The 23,700-nt window shown below is 43.2% G+C and overlaps 1 protein-coding gene across 4 annotated transcripts in view; it reads left to right on the top strand.

The window, feature by feature from the left end:
* Esr1 (estrogen receptor 1) overlaps window positions 1–23,700 on the top strand; it is a 365,575-nt gene that overhangs the window by 98,939 nt on the left and 242,936 nt on the right. For 3 of the 4 annotated variants that reach the window (XM_035440409.1, XM_027401019.2, XM_027401017.2), the window contains one exon: window positions 3,551–4,073. The exons of the other annotated variant lie outside the window; for it this stretch is intronic. In XM_035440409.1, the coding sequence (XP_035296300.1) occupies window positions 3,551–4,073 (523 nt within the window). The remainder of the gene's footprint in view (window positions 1–3,550; window positions 4,074–23,700) is intronic. 4 annotated transcript variants of the gene reach the window in all.

Below are 23,700 nucleotides of genomic sequence, written 5' to 3' on the forward strand. Positions count from 1 at the left end.
CTTCTCCACAAAGTCCCTGGGATGAAAGCCACCCTTCTTACCCTCCCCTTGCAGGTCCCCAGCCCCACTTTTTCTCTTTTTAATTACAGCTTTCCTTGGCTCTCTTGTCATCTGCTCTCCCTCCTTTCTCGAATACTTTTGTTTTGGACTGGCTTGATGAATGAGTGGTCATTGTTGATCTCCAGAAGGCACCACTGTCACCAGGATTCAACTGTATCACCAACAAAGGGTTAACACTCTTTCTTGTCAATACTGAAATAAGCATTGTTTGTCTGTGCAGTGCCAGAACTCAGGCCCAGGGTTTCCCATACATTAGGCGAATGTTTATTACTCACACCGAGACTCTCAGTATTTGTTTATATTCGATATTTATGATCATTGTAGAGTACTGAGGGAACTTGTCTATGTTCTGATATTACGAACCTTAGTCTTTCCAAAAAGCAACAAAAAATGTATAGTTGCAGCATGATATCATTAGTCTTTTTTTCTCTCTATTGCTTTCTTTGTACTGGCTCAAGTACCACTCATAAATCTCTTGGTAACTGCCTAGGGTCCTAGGGCCGGAGACTGGCCACTCCTGGCATTGTGATTAGAGTCACTTAATACCTAAGGTGGTGACTAATGTCTGGCAACAAAGGCTTCACTAGGCTGCCTCTGTCCTGGGACCCAGGGTGAGAGCATAGGCAGGGTAGCTTACTACTCTGCATTTGTACTGTGGAGGAGAGAAGAGCCAACAAACAAGTGCATCTATATGGGAGCCCTGCTGGAAGAGACCTCAGTCTACAACCAATGCCAGTACAGCTGTGAACTTGTAATCAGTGTAAAGCAAAGCTACTTTATACTCCTAGTTCTAAGGCAAAAAAATCTTTTTGGAGGGTGTGTTTATAGACAGGGGTCAGTGGGCTTTCCGTGGAGAGGCTCATGGACTTGGTTAATGAAGTGGGGGAGTATTGCATTTCACTTGGAAACATATCTCTGGAATGCCAAAATATTTATTGCAAAGTCTGACCTCCTTACGCCACTGGTTTTCATGGCCTTTGAGCAACTCATTCAGAGGTGAAGTGGGGCTAGGGCGTTTGATCCAAATGCACCCCAGAAAGCTTTTCTTGTTAACTTACATTGTTTGGGAAGACCCTCCCCTCACACTTTGGGGATCAATCGAGTTTAGCTGTGAACCTGTAATTTACAGCTCTGTTTCACTCTCTATACCAGAAAGCATGGGACACTTCTGGCTCCACAGGTAGGGAGTGAAGGGGGCTGGAGTTTCTTCTGGGAAAGCAGCGGCTGTCTCTAGCTGTGCTACTGCTGTCCCTCGGCAGACAGAAAGGCTCCCCGGACTCCCACTGCCATTCATCCAGCGTTGTGCAGAAGCCCAGCTGCCGCGTCTGCCGGGAGGGGCTGCCAAGTGCCCTGCCTACTGGCTGCTTCCCGAGAGTCCCTGCCACTCCACATACAAACACATCCACACACGCTCTGCCTTGATCACACACCGAGCCACTCGATCATTCGAGCACATTCCTTCCTTCCTTCTTACTGTCTCGGCCCTCACCTCTACAAGCCCATGGAACATTTCTGGAAAGGCGCTCTTGCACCAGCAGGGTAGGATCGTTTTTGATTTCTCTCTCTAGCTTGAGCATTTTGAGAAAGCAACTTACCTTTCTGCCTACTGTCTGTATCCTAGTCGGAGAAGAGGCTGTGCTATTTTTCTATCGGGGGAATCTGTGCGGCTCCTCTTTTCCCCTTTCTGGACTTGTAGGCTTCTTTGTGCCATTTATATATAATTTGGCTGGGTGAGATTTTCAAAGAGCCCCACGAAGTGCTTGCTTTTGCATGTGTTTTAAAAAGGCATTTGAAAATTGAAAGTGTGATTTACGAAAACTAAATCATCTGTGATAACATTGCTCTAGAAAGTAATGGTTGCTGGCCATAAAGAGAAATATCTGCGATTCACCTAATGTGTTTTTAACCCTTTCTCTGCTGTCACCCTGACTTATGGACTTTAAACTCAACTTTGTCTTTGGATTTAAATCAGCTTGGCTGTGTAGCATCCAAAACGATCTGTTTTTTCCCCCTAAGAATTAGATGAACTGTGTACGCAGCAGAAAATATTTTCAAAGTGTTACTATTAGTCACAGCAACCTTGACATTTGCATGTACCAGGTATTCTTTGGGGGCATATGGAATAGCAATCAAAGTCAAAGGTTAATGGTTATTTTAGGGGACATTAGGTTGGGACAGAGGAAGTTTATTTAAAAAGTATAAGCTTATGTCTTTTGTTACAGTAGCAGGTGTGTGTGTGTTTGTGTGTGTGTGTGTGTGTGTGTGTGTGTGTGTGTGTGTGCAATCAGATTTTAATTCAATACGGTAGGATGCTGAAGGGCATGGGGAGCCTCTCAAAAGTCTCTGGCTAGACAGAAAGGATTATCTAGTTAATTGCCAGAGCCTTGGTTAAGGACCCCAGGCGATATTTTATAGGAAAATGTCTCATTCCACGTTCAGTTTTTCTCAAGTTTTGGTTGCATAACCTGTGGAAGGCAGGGACACCCATGTGTGCCCAACTGAAGGTTTTTCTGAATCATATCCGCATGAGAATTTTAAAAGGAAGCAAATTGGTACTGGGGTCCAACAAAAACAGAAAAGCAATGGCTGTGCTGGACAGGACCCCTTGGGGAGCGTTTTTGTTTTTTTTGTTTTTTGTTTTTTTCTCGCCAGATGTGGAAGCTGAAGGCTGGCAGGTTTTTCTTGACTTGAAGCGCAGATCTTTCTATACATGCTCCATCTCCGCTCTCCTGGCCCTAGATGCCTCCTATCTGTGTCCACCAATGCTAAATATAGCTATCTGTGGCTGGCTGCATATGCAACCACACACCCCATTCTATTTGCCATAGCTCAGTTACAGATACAGTCACGGTCCTCCCAGGGCCATTCTATGCATACACTACGTACTTCCAGCCAACAAGAAGACCAAATCAAACAGAAAGAGAGACAAACAGAGACAGATTGGAGCCTGGCACCAGCACACAGGCAACACATCAGAAAAAAAAAAAAAAAAAAAAAAAAAAGCGCGGCCTGTGGCTTAGTCTGCATTTGTTGCAAACCTAGTCTTCCTGGGGATGGGGGTGGGGGGGCACGGTTGCTGGAGATTCCTCTGCTACCCCACACCCCCTGCAGCGAAATCCAGCCGCGAAGACCAGGAAAGTAAAGTTCAGGGAAGCGGTTCTTTGGGTACGCGCGCGCGGTGTAATGTTTCCATCGTTGTCTGAAAGCGGCAGCCCCCGGTTGGCGGCTTCCAGCAGGTTTGCAATGTGCAAAGAGCAGGGAAGACCAGTATGTAAAGTTGAAGAACCCGGGAGCGGCGGGGTGCGCTCCCTGGAGTTGGGTCACCTGGGCTCTACAGGATCCTCTGCCCCCTGGCAGGGGCAGGGCCAGGGCCAGGGCCAGGGCCAGGGCCAGGGCCAGGCCAGGGCCAGGGCCAGGGCCAGGGCCAACGCTCGCACCGAGGGGACCTGCCCTGCGTCGCCTCTAACAGCCGGCTCTGCTCTTTTTCCAGGTGGCCCGTCCGCTGCTGAGCCCTCTGCGTGCGCGGAGAGCCTGTCTGCGCCTCGCCTGCCGCCACTGACCATGACCATGACCCTCCACACCAAAGCCTCGGGAATGGCCTTGCTGCACCAGATCCAAGGGAACGAGCTGGAGCCCCTCAACCGCCCGCAGCTCAAGATGCCCCTGGAGAGGGCCCTGGGCGAGGTGTACGTGGACAGCAGCAAGCCCGCCGTGTTCAACTACCCCGAGGGCGCCGCCTACGAGTTCAACGCCGCCGCCGCCTCGGCGCCGGTCTACGGCCAGTCGGGCATCGCCTATGGCCCTGGGTCCGAGGCGGCCGCCTTCGGTTCCAACAGCCTAGGGGCTTTCCCCCAGCTCAACAGCGTGTCGCCCAGCCCGCTGATGCTACTACACCCGCCGCCGCCGCAGTTGTCGCCCTTCTTGCACCCGCACGGCCAGCAGGTGCCCTACTACCTGGAGAATGAGTCTAGCGCCTATGCCGTGCGCGACACCGGCCCTCCAGCCTTCTACAGGTACCCGCACCACGTCGGGTTGGCCGCTGTGCCAGGTCTGGCCCGGGGAGGGAGCGCGAGAGGGGGGAACCTCACTGGCCACATATCGCCCCCTCCCACCCCTCGGGGAAGTCAGGAAGGTTTCTTCCCGCCTTCGCTCCATTCTCAGCTTAAAAACAACAACAATAACAACAGCGACAACAATATTCTCGAACCGCAGTTGTCTGTGGGAGAGGCAGATTCAAAAGGCCCGTGTTTCCTAACTACACAACCATGGGAAAACAATCCAGAGAAGTTATTTATGGGGAGAACATCCCAGAGCGAGTAACCCCAGGTGGCCCAGGTGGTTTGTGCAAGGGTCCCCTTTATTATTTAAAGATGGGGGTGTTTGGGGCTAGGGGAGCTCAGGGGGCATTGATTAGTCATTATTTCGGTGTGTCGGGTTCAGTGTGGTTTCATCTAGAGTTTTGAAATGGAAACATGCAAGGTAAACGGGAGAAGATGGGGTTTTAGGTGGAGGTGCCTATGGGTCTCTCTCCCTGCCTTCCCCATTCCAGGCTTCTGGATTGGTTGCTCAGAAGAGCTGATATGGGAGTGGAATGGGTCTCAACAAGTTTTGATTTCTGGCTGAGTTGAGTTAGAGCACATTGCTGGCATATGACTTCTGACAGCTGGGAATTTATAGGTGTCCCATGTGTTTAGAACATACCACATAGAAGCAACAGTGCAGTAACCCCCTGTAACTAAGTTTCATGTCTGACCCAGCCAGCAGAGAATTCTGGAGTGGCATGCTGCTGGTTAGCTCCATCCTGCCCCGCAGGCAGGCGCTGTGTAAGAAGCCAGGGCAGTCCAGGACACGGGGTAATCCAGGACAGACTCTCGGTGACCTAAGTGACTCTTGTTTTGTGTCCTCGGTTTTAGTTTCTCCTAAGAGATTATTATTATATTATTATTAATTATTTTATTATTTGATGTCCCTTTCCTCTCATTTCTTCTTTGTCCTCCTGGGCCTGCAGAAAGCTTAGGTGGGTGGTTCTGGTAAACACCTACCTGTAGAGTTGCCTAGGGGACAGTAATACACGGCCAGGTACAAAGTTATCTGATGCCCACATGCTGCTGAAGCAAAGCTAGCCCACTGTAGGCTGGCTCCCGGCAATTGGCTCCTGCTTCTGCCAAGACCTTCTGTGTTACAAGCCGTGGACCGTTTTTTGCTCAGTGTTCTGTTTCCAGATGTATTTATAGCGGGAGAAACGGGACCAAGGTGCAGACTGGCCCCAGAGGATACTGAAGGGTGATTTCTCGGTGTATACAAGCTCACCTTCAGGAACCAAAGCGTCAGATATTGAAGTGGGTCCAGGCCCAGTTTTCACATTCAGAACAAACAGTGAACAAAAGTTTTAAAAAGTTGCTGGGTTCAAATTAATCTGACATGCTTTAATTCAGGGTTGAGATGGAAGAGGAAAGTAATTTATTCTCTCAACTACTTTTTTTTTTTTTCTGCTCTAAGCCCGAGGAACAAAATATAGCCATTAAGTCTAATTCATACTTTTAAAATTCCTTGATGTTAAGGACAGTATTGGTAAAATGTGAATCCTGTAACCTTGTGATGGAGTCCCGAAAGTATTTTTTTCCATTTAATTTTCAGTTCTTTTATTGCAAATTAATGCCACTGAATTTCAATGGGGACTAATGAGGCTGCTCCTTGGCGGGTTATTTACTGCCTTGCTAATAATTACAAAGTGAGCCTGAGAAAATAAAGAGGGATCACATTTTATTCAATATGGCCCATCATCTCTGTGGCAAAGAATCTCACCATAAAATACCCCATCTTAAACTTGTGCTCCAAGAAATATTCAGATATTTTTCAAAACAAAAGCAAAAAAAAAAAAACCTACAAGGGATTCTTAAAGGTAAAAAAACAAAACAAAACAAAACAACAACAACAAAAAACAAAGTACACAGGTAGAATTCTGGGTGGAAATTTAGTTTTAGAATGATTTTCTTATTTGGCTCAGTTTCTATAACACTTTTGCTGTTTTGTTTGAATTTTGCCTCTTATTACTTAGGGGGAAAGGAAGTAAGTGTCTATGCAAGTGTTTCAAATGGGTGTTTTATGATAGTTTTTTTTCTTTCTGAGATTTTCTTATTTGAATAACTCTGGATTAAAAGAAAGAAAACAGTTGACCAACAGTTAAAAATCTTTTCGTTTCCCCAGGAGCTCTCAATAGCTTGGGGGCTGAAAGCAGAGTTGTTACAAATTGCTTCTCATGATCTAGTAGATGATGGAGTCAGTTTACCAGGTCTCAGTTTTGAAAATGGAAGAAGCCCTGAAAGATTAGTGTCTCAGAGTGTGTGATAACTCAGTTAGGGCAGGTTCTAACTTCCTTTGCCTACAAGTGCTAGACTGGTGAAATATTTATTTCTTATTGTGGGTTGAGGTTAAAGAAGTTTGGAAGATATAGGCCTAAAATGTTTTCAGGAGAAAATAAATCATTTAGGCAAGTGGCTGTAGTTTTATTTATAATTATACAAATCAAAATTTAAAAAAACCTTATTGGTCCATCTTCATTTTACTTTTCCATGTATGTTGCCTTGGTGTCTATGGGCCAGTCAGGCTAAGATTTACTATTTCTGATGGTGAAATGAGGCCACTTTCTGAGTTGTTCAACTGCATGTCCCAGTGGGTCACAGGGATGTTCAGAGAGTTTGGATGGTTTGAATTATTCAGCACCTACATGCTGTGGCTACCTTTTCCTTTGGCCACGGTATATAGATATATTTAGATATGAAGAGACGCAGCAGGTAAAATGCTTGGGGCTTGTAATAAAGTAAGAAATGCTCTCCCCTTCCAAGATAACTTGTTACTGAGACACGATGCACTCGAAATAAGCAAGCTGTCGTTTTATAGGCTGTATTTTACTGAAAACTTCATGGGTGTCATTTCATCCAGAACTCTTCTTTAGGTTTTAGCCAACTTTGAGGATTTCAAAGGAAGTTAAAGATGAAACACGTATCTTGTCCATATTTTAAAAAATTTAACATGGGTGTTTAATGCTGCCTGAACATTTTAATTTTAGTTTAATTAGTATTCTAAGGGCAGCACACTGCCCACTTTTCTAACAAAACAAAGCTTAGCAAATACATGTACAAATCTTCCACATCAGCCAGTCCTCTGATAATGTGGTGTCTGTATTGTCTGGAGAACTAGTTGGTCTTCGGTGATTACTGAAGACTGCTTCTCAACTTTGAGGAATTCCAGGGAGATAATTGAGGGACTAATCTTCAGGTTTCCAATAATTCTTTCCATGCACTTGAATGGTCTGGCCCCTCTTTTTCTTTCAGCTCTTACATGTTTTAATCATTTACATTGTCGACGATTACCTGTCAGATTGCTCTAAGAATAGTGCCACAAACTCTGGAAGGAGTGTATGCTTGGATGTAAATGAAATTGCATCTCGGATCCCTTTTCTTTTACACTGGCCCCATGTGGCTTGTACCTGCCTTGGAGAAAGCTTTCAATGATAATGCCACTTATTCCAAACTTCTGTCTCTATTAGCTTGGATCCCATTCTACAGTTTTTTGTTACTTATTTTTTCTATACATACATACATACATACATACATACACACATATGTACATATATATTCATATATATAGTGAAGCTCATAATTTGAGAAAATTCAGGTTGAGCATTTTTGATTTCTTCTATTTTTAAAAACATAGAAGGCAGGGGTATGGCCTGGATGAACTATGAAGGATGTCAACCTTTCCAGGATGACAAGACCATAGTGCTTTTCCATATGAGACTGTGAAGGCAGTGTGATAGCTACACAAGCATTAGAAACTTTTTAAAATTACTTTACCCACATTTGACTCTCTGTCAGCATGTTTGAGTGCACTAGAGCAAGAGGAAGGGACAGCTCTGAGTGGCTAGGGGTTTCGTTACAAATAGAGAATGATGGCAACATGAAATCTTTTTTCCTGCAAGCCAAATCTAGATGAAATCTTTATTAGTACATGACATTTGTTTGCACTCTGCTTATCATAAAGGACACAAGTGTTGTGGGTCCCTTTGTAGAATAGCCAAAGTCCAAGTGGCATGTGAAAAATTTTCTATCAGGAAATTCATGGACTTGAGTCATGTTTTTTTTTTTTTTTTTTTTTTTTTTTTCCCAGCTCCATGCAATACACAAGATGATCCCTTGTCTAACTTCCCTGTGATGTCAGCATTATTTTAGTGTAATTTGGGGAGCTCCAGGTTGAGAGAGCAGTGTATGGAGTGTTGCCCACCCCCGACCCACGGAGACTGTGAACAGGGAGAAAGAAGCAAATTAGCTTTTCATTTTAATGTTGAGCTTTAGTTCCTTTATCAGGAAAGGGAAATGTGGAATGGCTATACTTGTTTCAAACCAAAAATGCATGCTCCCAGAGAGATTCTAGATAAAAAAGTACAGCCATTCGCACACACACTGAACAGAGTGAAAGCATATGGAACTTTACCAACAGGAGGTGGCAGTTCATCAGTGTTACTAAGGAGTTTTATTTTACGGGTTTGGCTGTTGCAGTGAACTGGTGGATAATTTTGTTTTGTAAGGAGTTCCCTCTTCATCCTACCATCTTACTCCAGAGTGCTCAAGTGATCTGGAGGTGGGGTGGCAGGACATCTTTATAATATGCTTGGTTTCAGGGTTGGGGAAAAAAAGCATAATTGTTGTGTTCTGAGCCTGGAGAACATTGTTGGAAATTACAGGAATGCATTTGCCTTAATCAAGAGTGTTCAAAAATGATGTTTACTTATCTATATTTCATTAAAATGTGTGGTTAGAAAGATAACTGTTTGGGCCCCAAGCAGCAGAATTTTTTGTAGTTTAATGATATAGTGATTTCAAGTAAGTTGGTCTAAAAAATAAGGTTGGGGTTACCATTTATAGCTGACATAGTGGTGTGGTGGTGACCAGGGTTGTCAGTGTGGAAGATGGTGGTGATGATGGTAATGGTGGTGATGATAATGACGGTGATGGACGATGATAGTAACAGTGCTGGCTGGGAAGTTTGTGTTTCTGTATAGCATGGTGATGTTTATTTTATACAGACAGCGAAGTCTTCTAATACATTTGCTTTATTTTGGTTATTTGGCTATAATTTAAGAATCATAAAATTCCAATGATATTACCAATCAAATTAATACTGTAATCCTACTAAGTGCCTATAACTGCTATGACGAAATGTCAAACTTCCTCAAACCACAAACAAATGTGGGGTTCCCCATCCTTTGAAATTTATAAAGGGGTAAAATGTTTTTGTGTGTTTGTTCCCCAAATTTTTCCTACTGGACTCAGTCCTCTTGTTTTTTTTTTTTAAACCATTTTTTTTAAATTTTAAAACAATCTTTTCTCATTTTACATAACAATCTTTAACAAGGTGGTAGGCTTGTTCTTTTCCCTGTAATTTTTCTAATTGTCCAAGTTCCTGTGCTTTACACATAGAAACACTGAAAGTTCACTTCTTGTTAATAAAGTCTGTCAAGGAATGTTCAGAAATAGTTACATTAAGGCAAGTCCTTAAAATTCAAAGGCTTGCTGTGGATCTGGCTGGAGAGGACCCTCTGCGGTTCTTTCCTCCAGTTTAGAAGACGCGTGGCTGTCCGCCCTTAGCTTACCCTCAGCTTCCCTTTAGTCCCGTGTTCTGCGGCCTAAGCTCCTTTCCTTCTTCCCAAACACCAGTATGTTTAGGGGTCCAGGAGTGGACTAGGGGTGTCCTGCACTACCAGCAGGCAGCTATGTGGTTGTTCTTTAAATCTTACAGGTTTTTAAAAACTTTGCTCTAAGACTGCAAAAAACGAAATTATTATTGCTTAGATTCATACAATAACTCAGTTAGAAACAGTCATTTGCACACTGCTCACTACTTTTTTTTGTGGTCCTTTTTAAAATTTTCAATTCATTCTCATATTTTCTTGTTTCCTTTGTTGTATCTTCAAATAAGTGAAAACTTTACACTCCCGTTAAAGTTTCTCTGGCTTTTCACTCATCAAACTTTCTCTTTCCTTTTCTCTTCTGTTTTAGGTCCATCTGTTTATGCTCAGATTACTCCTCTACCTTTTCTGGCTTATTTCTTTATAGACCTAGTTCATTTATTATTTTAACGGCATTTGGAATAGGCCCTGAGACTTCCTCTTTACCGAAGGAGAACTGATAGTTCGAGAATATGCCTTCGTAACCCAGAAAGCCATTATCTAGACTGAGTATTCAAAAAAGAATCCCCCGCCTCAGCTTTATGGATAGATACTTGAAAGAAAAAAAAAGGAAGCAATTTCCTCTTAGTAGAACGGCTTGGATAGTTCCTTTATTCCTCCATTTGGCTCCCCTGTTCCAAGCTGAGAAGAGCATGGAGGCTGTACTTTACAATAAAATACCCTTTTGCGTTCCCGGCAAGTCATGACGGTATTGCTATAACAGCTGAGAAATCTTACTAACATTTCAGAGTCAGTTTTTTTTTTTTTTTCCTTTTTGGCGGGCAGGGCTTGGGGTGGGCAATGTATATGGCATACAGATAACTAAGAGTGCTGTTTGAGCAATTGTTCTGTGGAGTTGTAGAACCATGCACATCTGTGCAAGGCATTTGTGCTGGTTCCCTACGCCACCAACAAAAGCACTCATTTAAAAAATGGTTTGAGTCTACCTATGATTCATTTTACTTACATTGTGAAAGTATTTAAGTGGTGCTTTGTTGAGATGTCGTAAAACTTGTATAATGCTTCGTTGTCAGAAATAGAATTGATTTTAAAGATCCCTTATGGAGATGGATTTTTGTTGGGGGTAGACTTTAGAGTGTTTCATGTTTTGTTTGGAGTGGGATGATGCATTTCCCAATATGAGGACAAGACCCATGTTAGAGACACTCAGAAGGTATTTTCTCTAGTTACAGGAAAGGGATTGTGGGCCTTGGGAAGCCTTTCTGGTTTTTATAGGCAAGGTATTTCAGCACTGACAGGTCCAAAGGGATATCACTTCTAATTTGAGTCCAATCTTGTCCATCCCCAGTGTGGCTGTGGCTCTGAGTGTGCTGAGAAGCTGCGGCTTTGGGGAATGGATGGCGGTGGGTGGGAGGCCTCCGTTGCAGCAGCTTTCTGGGAAAGGCCATGCAGAGGGCTGGCTGTTCTGATGCCTTTGGAAGAATGTGGTTAGTCTGTGGATCTCTCCCTCCCTGGAGAATGATTATACAAAGAAGGGTCCAGAAGGCATTCCGCATACAGTCATTCCTCATCTGCCATAGATGCAGTTCTTGAAAACTCATTCACTCAAATTTTTCTGAAGCCCCCAAGTCAATAGTGAGGACACTTTCTTCGTATTTTGCTGACATGTGGTGTGACAAATACTTGAAGCCATCTACTGCGTGTGTTCTAAGGCCGAGCATGAAAGACATCTTTATGGCTTCTTACTGTGTGTCCTTTTGGGAGTCTGTTAGTGGCAGAGTGTTGGCATTTTTATCCTCTTTGTTTGTGGTTTTACTGTGTGTGATGCCCCCAGGCACAGTGCTAAATAGCTATCTAGTCTTTCTCAGTGCAAAAGGCTGCCAGAGATAAGCTGTGTTTAGGTATAACTTGTATTGTGGTTGACTGAATTTAGTGTTAATGAATCAACAGTTTACATTAAATGAAGTGTTTTAAACAGAAACACTTATAAAGTAAGGTTTTGTATTGATTGGTTAGTAAACTGTGACCAGAATCTTCCAAGGACCCACCCTGTTTTCCTCTCAGAGAGCAAAGGTTTAGAACCCATTAACTGTGCATTCACTGTGACTTCATAGACCATAACTACCAGGAATAATTAAGGGCATAATGAAAACACGTGTTTGGGATCCAGGCAGCCCGTGTCTCTAGTCTGCCTTGACTCTCATCTAACTGGGCTCTTTGGCAAGTCACTTAATTGTGTGCCAAGGTATAGCCATGTTTAAGATGCCAATCAGAATAGGAACTACATATTTTGCATGTCGTGAGGTTTAAGTGAGTTCATAGCTAGCTAGTGCTCAGGATGTGAGATTGTAACATGCCAGTGGTTTTGCACCAGCCTTTTCTTTATTTCTTCCCACCGCCTTTCCCACCCTTTCTCTTCTTCCACCCCCATTTTTGTGTGTGTGTGTGTGTGTGTGTGTGTGTGTGTGTGTGTGTGTGTGTGTGTGTGTGTGTGACAAGCTCTCACTCTATAACCAAGGCTGTCCTTGAGTTCATGGACCTCCTGAACCCTGGAACCACCAGCTTCAGCAATACTTCAAAAGGAATTTGAAAGCTATCAGTGATGAAGAGAGGGGCTCTGTTTGAGCACACAGTATTTGTAGCTTCCTTCTGATTAACTTGCCTACAAGGAACCAGCTTTAATACCCCATTGTGATGAGAGGTTGAAGTTTTCCAACCAGAAGGAAGCAGGAAGCTAGTATTTCTTGTAATCCTTAGGATCTGCCAGGTACTATGCTGGCAAAGAACAAAACAAGCACCAACCTCCAAATAAGTGAGAACCATTCAGTCGATAAGGAGGAGGGCAAGGCATTAAACCTGGTGGAGTGAAGCAATCCTAGAGAGGGAAGGGTGAGCTACTTGTGGGAGAAGCTGTCACGTGCAAAGCAGAGAGGCCATTCTTCTGGGACTTGGGGCAAAGGGACATGTCTAAGCATCTGCAGGGGTGGCTTTACACTGCTGGTGGCCTCGGAGAATGGAGGATGATTGCAGAACCATGAAGGTTAATTAAGAAATCTTTCAGGCCTGGGCCTTATCTCAGAGGTTCTGATCATTGTTCTGAGGTGAGAGCTGAGATAGGCAATTAAAGAAAAAAAAAAAAAAACCAACAGCTCCTCAGGGCTTTTCTAATCAGTAGTCCATTGCTCTGTAGTTTCCTAGAATGTCTCTATTACTGCTCCCCTCCTTCAGACCTCTTCATGTGCATGGGATTTCTAAGGATGGAGATATGGAGGTGGTGGAGCATTCCTGGGGGGGGCTCCAAGGTTTTGTTGTGTTTGAAATTCCAAGCTGAACTCTTGACTGATTCCTTTCCTACAGTGTGGATGCCTGGGGCAGGGTAAAGGGAGCACTGAGGACAAACATGACTGCAGCAATCCTTTTTACTTCTCTTCTTTCCAAAACTGAAACAGAGGTGGGGCCATTGCAGTTGATATGGACATGAGAAAGATTGGGAGGATGTGGACTTTTACCACAGGACATGAAGATGAAATTAGGAAATAATCTACAAACATGGGTACAAACCCACATACATGCTAATTATCTTGCATGATCTGGATTTTGCTTGGTGCTTAGACAGTTTAATGTGATGTAAGCCCTAGCATCTTTTCAGAGAGTTATTCCAGCATCAGGTTCTTAGTGGCAGATATAACCTCTAGAACCTGCAACTAAAGTCACTTCAGTGTGAATGGTTGGCTGCATAAAATATCTAGTTGCACATCTGGAAAATTCCCAACTTTAAATCCTTGAAAGTGGTTTCTATTTGAAATAAAAATCACACCATTGTAATGAACTCACACATAAAATTATCACACAGCTAGATTAAGGTACTAACCCACCCCCAAACTATCCATTGCTGTGAACTCCTGTACAGATGGGATGGCCATTCTGAAGCCATGGAGCTGCAATTAGGGTTTCATACTTTCACTGTCAATTCCACCTTTATGTACTTGTCCACAACAAAGGGAAAAAAAACCCCTAAGTTGAAACTAGAAGAAAAATTAACTTTACATCCTCTTTTGGGACTCCCTCTACCTACTCTGCATCCTCCCTTGGCACCTGGAATTGGCCCTTCTTGGCCTCCTTCTTAAATGTTGCACTATACCCACACTTAGGAGGACTCATTTTCATCCATCAGTCATGAAATATTTGAAAAATTAGTAATGTGCTTAGAATGATATTCTTAGTGTTTCTCTGCTTATAATTTTTGTTTTTGTTTTAAACGACTAACTTATTAAAGCAGAAGGGACACTAAGGGCCTGTATGCTTCAGCCTTCCACGGTCTCTACTAAAGCTTCTTTCTGTATTATTCAGTCCTCAAACTTGTCCCCTTCTCAGCCATCATGTCTAGAATAAGTAGCGAGAAGCAAGGCTTCGATATCTTGGAAAGATGTATGCATGCATCTCCTTGGGCGTCTTCTTCAATGCCTATGTTTTCCCCACTGTGTGATATTCCTTTAAATACATTTTAATTTTTTTGAGAAATTCTATGAATATATTTTGATCATAATTAACTCACACCTTTCCTCCTAACTCCTCTCAGATCTACCTACCACCCACAACACCTCCCAACTTCATGCCCTTCTTTTCTTAAATAGTCCACCAACTCCAGTTTGTACTGTTCATATACTCATGGGTGCGGGTCTATTTATGGGATTATGGTTGACCTAACTACTAGGAGCCCTACACTTAAAGAAAACTAAACTGACCCTTCCTCTCCCAGAAACCACCAGCGGTTAATAGCTCTAGCAGTGGGGGCCTTCGAGTCCCTTCTTCCTCTCTGTTGCAATGTTGACTTCCTTGACCCATGCAGTTCTTGGGTGGTTAATCACTTCTGTGAGCTTGTGAGTGCAATAGTCCTGTCGTGTCCAGAAGATACATTTTGGTTTGGTCTTCCCAGACCTCTGGTTCTTAAAATCTTTCTGGTCCCTCTTCTGTGACGGTTCCTGAGACTTGTAGAGAGAGACCCATTTGTGGTTGAGCACTCCATAGACACATATTCTCAGTACTTTGGCCAGTGATGTGTTTCCATGCTAAGTTTTATCTACCGCACAAAAAAATTGTCTCTGATGAGTTCCAAGAGATGCTTATATGTGGGTAGAGAAATATGAATTTAGAGGACAGTTTGTTACTGTGTCCCTATGGCAGAATAATGTTAGTAGGTTCACCTGTGGGGCCAGTGGGCTTCCTGACCATGGGTTCTGGCCAGATTTACAGCACAAGGCATATGTTTCCTCATGTGGAGTGGGCCTTAAATACAACCAAAATGCAGTTGGTTATCCTTCTAACGTTTGTGCCATTATTGCACCTGTGGGCATATCCTGCTGTTTGGTTGTTATTTGTACCTCAGAGATCTCGCAGGTGAATAATGAACACACTTCTTGATTATCAGGATCTAGAACTCAGACAACAAGTGGTGGTACCTGCTCTCCAGCCCAGGACTCCTTGGTTTTCACTTTTAGTTTGAAGTCTAACTTGTTAGATACTAGGATAGCTACCCCAGCTCATTTCTTGGGTCCATTTGATTGGAATATCTCATCCCAACCCTTTACTCTGAGGTAATGTCTGTCATTGAATTTGAGGTATGTTTCTTGTATGCAGCAGAAGGATGGATTTTTCCTGTGATGAATATGAAATGACCTTCTTCATCTCTTTTGGTGTGTAGAAATCATAATTTATGAAGGATGGATTCTGTCTTCGTATCCAATCTGTTAGTCTGTTTCTTTTTTTATAGGCGAGTTAAGACCATTAATATTGAGGGAAATTAGGGCCCATTGAGTGTTTATTCTTGTTTTTGATTTGTTGTTGGTAGTTGTGTTGTATGTGGATTTAACCTGACTTTTCTTTTGGGTTTTTGTAAAGTGGGATTATCTATTGCCTATGTTTTTGTGAGTGTAGTTAGCTGTATGGTGATTCCTCAGGAAAATGGGAATCAGTCTACCACAAGATCCAGCAATTCCGCTCTTAGGCATATACCCCAAAGTAGCACATTCCTACAACAAGGACATCTGTTCAACTATGTTCATAGCCGTATTATTTGTAATAGCCAGAACCTGGAAACAACCTAGATGCCCCTCAACCAAAGAATGGATAGAAAAAAATGTGGTACATTACACAATGGAGTACTACTCAGCAGGAAAAAAAAAGGCAATGGAATCTTGAAATTTGCAGGCAAATGGATGGAACTAGAAGAAACCATTCTGAGTGAGGTAACAAATGAGTCACAAAAAGACAGGCATTGTATGTACTCACTCATATGTGGATTTTAGACTTAGAGTAAAGGATTGCCAGCCTGTAGCCCAGGCTGCCGGAGAGGCTGGTAAACAAGGAGGACCCTAAGAGAGACATGCATGGTACCCTGGAGAAGGGGAAAAGGGACACGATCTCCTGAGAAAATTGGGAGCATGGGGGGGGGGAGAGGGAACTTGGAGAATGAGAAGGGAAGAAGAGGAGGGGTGAAGAAGACATGACGGGACAGGGAGGTTGAGTTGAGGGAAGAACAGAAGACAGCAAGATAAGAGCTAATATAATAGAGGGAGACAATATAGGCTTAAAGAGAAATCAGGCACTAGGGAAATGCCTGGAGAGCTACAAAAATGACACCAACTAACAATCTAAGCAACAGAGGAGAGGCTACCTTAGATGCCCTCTCCTGATAATGAGATTGATGACTAATTCATATGCCACCGTATAGCCTTCATCCAGCAGCTGGTGAAAGTAGAAACAGACACCCATAGTTAAACCTTGAACTGAACTGAAATCCAGATGCAGAGAAGAAGGAGTGATGAGCAAAGGGGTCCATACCAGGCTGGTGAAACCCACAGAAAAAGCTGACCTGAACAAGGGAGAGCTCTCGGTCCCCAGACTGATAGCTGGGAAACCAGCATGGAACTGATCCAGACCCCCTGAATGTGGGTGTCAGTGAGGAGACCTTGGAAATCTATGGGGCCCCTTGTAGTGGATCAGTACTTATCCCTAGCACAGGAATGGACTCTGTGAGCCCATCCCACATGGGGGGATATTCCCTGAGCCTAGACACAAGGGGGTTGGCCTAGGCCCAATCCCAAAGAATATGATAGACTTTGAAGACCCCCTATGGAAGGCCTCACCCTCCCTGTGGAGCAGAAAGGGTATGGGATGGGTAGGGCATTAGTTGGGGGGGCAGGGGAGGAGGGGAGGGAGAGGGACCTGGGATTAACATGTAAAACAATTTTCCTTCTAATAAAAAAAATACAGAAAAAAAGAAATGACAGTGAACTAAGAATCCCACTAGAGGTGCTGAGGAGGGAAGGCATTAGCAAACTAGCCAGTCCCCAGTCCTAGTCCACTGAGGCAGAGGTCACAGAGTGTTTGACTGAAGAAGGGATGCTCAAGGAGGTGGGGGGTTCTTGGAGAATGAGGATGCAGCCTTGTGCAGGACCTGGGCAAGGCTGTGAGCAGATACTGAGCTTGGCCTCCTCAGGCAGTGTGCTCTTGCTACCCCATACCATGGAATTGCAAATACTTAGCCAAATTGTTTCAGTGAAAAAGAAATTACCGTAAAGCCGGGCGTTGGTGGTGCATGCCTTTAATCCCAGCACTCAGGAGGCAGAGACAGGCGGATTTCAGTGAGTTCGAGGCCAGCCTGGTCTCCAGAGCGAGTGCCAGGATAGGCTCCAAAGCTACACAGAGAAACCCTGTCTTGAAACCCCCACCCCAAAAAAATACCGTAAATTATTAAGACTCAAAGAGACAGATAATACCAACGGCTTGTGTGCTTGGGGAATTCTGAGCACAGTGTCCAGGGCAACTTGTTGATAAATTTACAGAGATGATCTTGTTTAATTTTTATGTTAGCCCTAATAGCCAGTACTATTGTTCTCATTTATGGATGAAGGGACTAAACTACAAAGAGGCTCACAGGTCACAGGGCCAGAACTAGAGGACTGGGGATTGAAAATCTAGAAAACGAAGCTGAAACCTTAAACCAGTGGAATTCTTTGTGGAAAAGCTGACAGGATGCCTTTTGCCACTGATCACATCTCTGGCCTGTTGGTCCTTTAGATGATTGCAATGTCTTGAGTTTTCTGTTGTGGCATGCTTTCATCTTTGACCATGTCCTGGGGCTGCTGCTTTCAGTTAGTTTTATGGGAAATGGCTATTTTTATGATTCTTACTCAAAGTGTGTTTAAACATTTTTCCATTAACTAGGGGGCTGCTTTCTCTTCTACTATCAGAATGAGCTATTAAATGTTATCCTCACAACGCTTGCTGATAGCAACCTTATTAATTTCTTCACATGTGAGAGAAATCTCAGAGTTTGAAATTGGGTTGGAGTTACAGTGTTCATTTGGTCTAGTCCTCTGTCCACGTTTAAAAAAAACATAAAGCCGTAGTATTTTTAATTTAGCCAAGAGGCTAGCCGTGCTCTGCTTTTACCCTTTTGCTTTTGTAGAGACGAGACCTCAGAATTCCCAGCATTTTAACCTAAGGAGACCTTAGTCACGATTTCTCTCTGCTCCTTCATTTTCTGGATGAAGAAAATGAAGTCCTAAGAGGCGAAGTGACTTTCCCCAGGTTCTCCAGCTGGGAGAGCGTGTCAGGGCTGTGTTGCTGACCGACTCCTCTCCACTCCATCACACTTAATAGACAGAAGCACAGTCAATCCCATTCACCCTGGGGACACTGTGTCCGGGCTAATTGTTGTAGTTCAGGCATTTGCAATGGAAGCGCAAAACAACAAACACAAAGTGGAATGAGGGAATGCTTGATTCTGGTTGCTAAGAAATTAACATGATGGCTAACTCGAGTGCACTAGCTGCACCTGCCCAGACAGTCCATCTGTTTAATTGGTACATGGTCCTTGTGAAAAACGTTAACCTCTGTTTGGAGTTCAGCTTTAGCTCCATGGTGGAGATGCATCTCCTATACTTATATTTGGATTGTTTTCTCTCAGTCCTAATTATTATATCTTGTTTACTTTTGATTGAAGATTACCTTTCTGTTTTTTTTCTTTCTTTCCCCAAAGCTCAAAGGTTAGAGCTTACCTTGCCAGATTTCTCTAGAGCTTCATACTGACTCTCTTTAGATTTGAAAGGCAGCTGGGTGCTATTTTAACTCTATTCTTACTGATGTAAAAATGAAACTCACATTAGGCCATTTTAGTAATGACAGAAATTGAAGAAAACACGTTGTCGCTGTTGAAAATCATGTGTCTTCTTGGAGACTAATTTATAAGCTGAACGCTGATTTTTTTTGTTCCGTTTACTATTAAATTTTTCCCTCTGTGGTTGAATATTGTCCCAGAAAATGAAATGTAAATTTAATAAGTACAACAATGGTTAGAGCCACATGTTAGGTGTATAATTAGTGTTCCTGATAAATGTTTAACACATTTATTGTGGCTGGTGGTTTATAACTGCAAAGTAAAATGACAGCTTGTTCTGTGGAAATTTATATTTACCAAGATGGGATCTAGAATGAAGGAAGTGAACAACAGTTTGTTCACTTTAACATTCTTAGCGAGTTAAGGAATTATCAGAACTGCCAATTAAAGTATTTGAAAAGGCTTCAGCAATCACTTCACATTTCACAACACTAGAAAGAAAGCGAATGGGAATTAAATATGCTTTGATTAGCATTTTATGTCTTCCACATGGAAAAGCAAAACTATTTGAAGGAAGAAGATGCTTAAGGTTGGTTTTCATTTTCTTTTGTGAACAAGTGTAGATAAGTAAGTATTTTCTCCTGTTTTGAGAAACTACTGTCACTATCTTTTCAGTAATGTGACTTTCACTAGGGAAGCAAACCTGCTCTTGTGATATTTTGAGAGGTGTTTGCCCAGCACCCTGCAGTCTAAGGCTTCCTTGGACACAAGTGATGCTGTGTGTAAGAATGTCAGGTCAGACAACTTAGAAGCCAATCCTTCTCTATGGATGATGATCATTTAACTTTCAAGTCAAACTCTCTCTCTCTCTCTCCTCCCCCCTCTCTCTCCTTCCCCTCTCCTCTCTTCTCCCCCTTCTTTCTGAAAAGGTCTCACTCACATAGTCCAGGGTAACTTTGAACTTGCTATATCGTCAACCATGACTTGAATTTCTGATTCTCACGCTTCTGCCTCCCCAGCATTGGGAGTGCAGGCAGTTGCCACCACACTTACTCCATGCAGTGCTGAGGATCAATGCTCATGTATGCTAGGCAAACATTCTACCAGTCAATCTCCATCTCCAGCTACCAGGCCAAAGCTTTCTGATGGGCACTACCAAAGGATAACATGAAGGAGCTGAGAAAGGATATTGAACCCCGAGTGCCTCGTGGAATTTCACTCACAGGTGAAGAGTCTTCTTTTCAGTAACTGTGGGGGTTTCAGTGAAAAATCTCTCCCATAGAGACAGGTATTTGAGCACTTGGTTTGCAGTTGGTGGCACTCTATGGGGAGGTGGCTCAGCCTCACCAGCAGAAGTATATCACTGGGGGTCATTGTGTTGTGGTTGAAGATGTGTCATCTCAGTTTCCTACTCCTACTGCCATTCCTGATGCTTGTTGTCCCACGTCCCTGTCACCATGGACTCTTAAACCTCTGAAATAAAATCTTTCTTCCATAGATTGCTTTTGACCATGGTGATTCCCCACCCCCCACAACAGTAAGGTAATTAATGCAGTGATTTAAGCTAGGCGGATCATGAGGTGCAGCCCTCTACCTCCCAGATAACTACAGTAAACAGGTACATGTTAATTTAATGTGACAAACGACTGGTCCAGGTGTACGCTCTCATCACTCAAATGGGAGTTGGTCTCTTGAGGAGAAAATAATGAGTAAGCCCGTGATCATTAACATTTTTTTTTTACTGTTGAGAGCTCAAGTATGTAATTGTGGTGGGACCCACCCATCCCTATGGCCTTCCTTTAATGTGTCATGTTTAGGGCTTCCAGATCAGATGCAAGTTGCAATTTCAGATAAGTAACAAATAACTTTTAAGTTATGCCTTGTGTGACAATTTGTTAAAAATTATTTGTTTTTTTTTAATCTGAAATTCAAATTTGATCATTGACTTGCATTTTATTGATTATTTTATTGAGCTAACCTGGAAGCCTTTCTTGAGGTGCCTGTTCATTATGAGTGGGCTTTAAAGCCCTGGGGACATCTTTTCTGTTAGACAGCACTTTCTAGTTACTATACAGATAGATGTCACTTTTCCCCTTCTACCTGAGACTATGGGGGTCATTTTTCAAGGCACATTGATACTGAATTTCCCACTCATTTTTTGCCATTATTATTGACCATGAGAATGAACATAGATCTAGATCAAGCATAGACTTTGTCACTCTTCAGGTAACAAGTCTTGATGAACATATATTTTCATAGTTATAAGATAAATAAAGCATAAAGAAAATATTACAATATATGGGGTAGAAATCAAGGGACAGGGATTGGTAAAGAGGCCTTGCTTGCATTGTCAAATGCCACTGAGCACCATAGAAACATTTCTTTCGGTTGTCACAGGGTGGTTCTCTTATTTTTGTGGTATTATAGGATTTCAGGGATAGTGTCTCAGAAAGCACATCTCAGAAATTTCCCCTAAAATAAGAAAGACACATTCCTCTCTATGAGGCACCTGTGAAACCTGCACCCCCAGCCTCCACCTGTCTGCCCAGTTTGTAACACTTTGAGTTGGCTGGCATCTGATGGGAGAACTCGAGTGTGGCTGTTGTTTGAGGTTTGGATTGTTTTTTTGAGGGACTGCATGTGTGCACACAGGTGTGGAAGCATGGGGGAGCCCATGTGTCCAGTGGGGTTTCTAGGGAAATCAAGGTCGCAGTCTAAAATATCAATCACTGGAGTGCAGACCCAGGAACTGTCCTTGCGTAGTTTTCTACGGCTGGTTCTCTGAAATCCTTTTGATGAAAGCAGAGAAAAGGAACTGCAGAGTTCCTGGGCTCTCTGAGATATCTTCTTTTACTCTGCTCTGAAGCAGGGCTATTAAAGGGTTCCCAGAAACACATCCCAAGGTGTTTCTGGGAAATAAAGTTGGCACAAAGCTGGAGGTGTGCCACACATGGTTCCCAGGTGTGTAGAAAACAAGTGGCTTCAGCTCACAGCAGCCCAGCCCAGTGGCCAACAGATGGAGAGCTGGCCCTGAATGGGAGATGCATTTGAAAACAACAACAACAACAATAAAACATTGGGTATGGGAAGATAGTGAAATCCAAGATTCCTTGTTGGTTTGTTTCTTGGCTTTGTAACATTTTGTAACTTAGAGAACTGACAGGACAACCAGAGAACTTCTGACCTAATACAATGTGTGTTATGAATGCCATGTGTGAGAGAAATAAGGACATGTAATGTTGATGCTGATTTTCCTCTGAGCAAGATCAGACAGAATAGATGAAGTGGAGGCTGGGAGGCTATGCTCTTACACCAGGAGACTTCATGTTGCTTCTGAGACCACTGTGTGGATAAACCCATCAGAGGATGCCATCTAGAAAGGAGAGGGTTTTCAGACTCAGAGGTCGGTTAGGCTGAGACAATCTATCTGTGCTGGGGATCAGCAACACGGATGTGCCTAAAGTAGTCAGCCAGCTTTACCTGCTACCTATCTTGTTCCTCAGGCTCCAAAAATCCTTGTTTTATTAACTTTCTTGACTTCCTGGGCATTACATGGGGCCCTTGTTCTTGTTTGCCATGGAGTAATTGAAATCACTGTCAACAATCTGATTTACAGTGATGAGCGGAGTTTGTGTGACATGCCCACACTTCATCCAGTTGATGATGTCAAGTCTCCAGCTTGCTTCAGTGGGTGGCTGACTCAGTTTATGAGTTCATGCATTCAGCAATATTGATTGACTATTCACTGTATATTAGGCACTGTTCTAGGCCCTGCTAAGAGGAAATCTAAAGAAAACTAGAAGAAAGGATGACCTGAAGAGGTTTTTGTAGGTTTGAAGTAGTCTTAGCTTCCTGGACTCCATCAACAATGGCTGAGGTGGGGATTTGAAGAAAAGGAGCAGAAATATCAAATCCACAATAACATAGCTCAGGGACCACAGCACTGTCCAGGTCAGCAAGGCTGGCTGGAAGGAAGCCTGATGCACACACAGGATTCTAGAGAAGAGAGATCTGGAGAAGGGGTGCAAAACAACCAGAGATTATGTCACACTGAACACCTATCTCACTGTGGCAAGGCCAAATCTTAACACAATCACAGACCAGTCACTGTGACACTGGTAGGTAGTTGCAAAGGGCTCTCTTAGATGTGGAAGCCAAGACTGAACATTCCAGCTACTCCTCCTCGATTTTCCTACCATCTCTACCAAAATCAAGCTCAGAGGGGAAATCATGTTTCACTGCTGGCACAACAATAACAAAAACAGCCCTGGTTAATTCTCAGAAGACATAGTGGGGCACTCCACTGTAACCAGGAAATGTTTGTAGATGGTGTTATTTGAAGAAGACACAGGAACACACACGGTATGCTATGTAGATGTTGTGGTGAGCAAAGGTTGGGTTGATGTGTGTGATACTTCTTGTGAAGGGCAGCAATCCTACAACGTGTTTGGGGTTTGGACTTGCAGTTACTATCTTTTTAACATAGGTTGTCAGACAATGTATTTCTAGAACATCTTGACCTTCTTCCAGGTTCGTGTCCCCAGTGTTCCCTTTGCCCTCCTTCTCCAAGTACCATATAGTTAGCAACCAATTAACTGCCATTTCTCACACTGCATACTTTGGCTCTTTCTGCTAGGCATACCCTTTCTCAGGGTTTGTGTGCCCAGTGTCCTCCTCAGCTATTCAGACCCAAGGGCATTGTTCTGCAGCTTCACCCACTCTCACCTCATGACAACACACAGTTCCTCAGCCTTCCGATCCACTGGACTGTGAGATCCTAGATGGGGGGGGGTGGTCAGTCAATTTTGAGTTTATTTCAATGGGATTCCAT

This window comes from Cricetulus griseus, chromosome 2, assembly GCF_003668045.3.
Source record: "Cricetulus griseus strain 17A/GY chromosome 2, alternate assembly CriGri-PICRH-1.0, whole genome shotgun sequence".
Taxonomy (NCBI): Eukaryota; Metazoa; Chordata; class Mammalia; order Rodentia; family Cricetidae; genus Cricetulus; species Cricetulus griseus.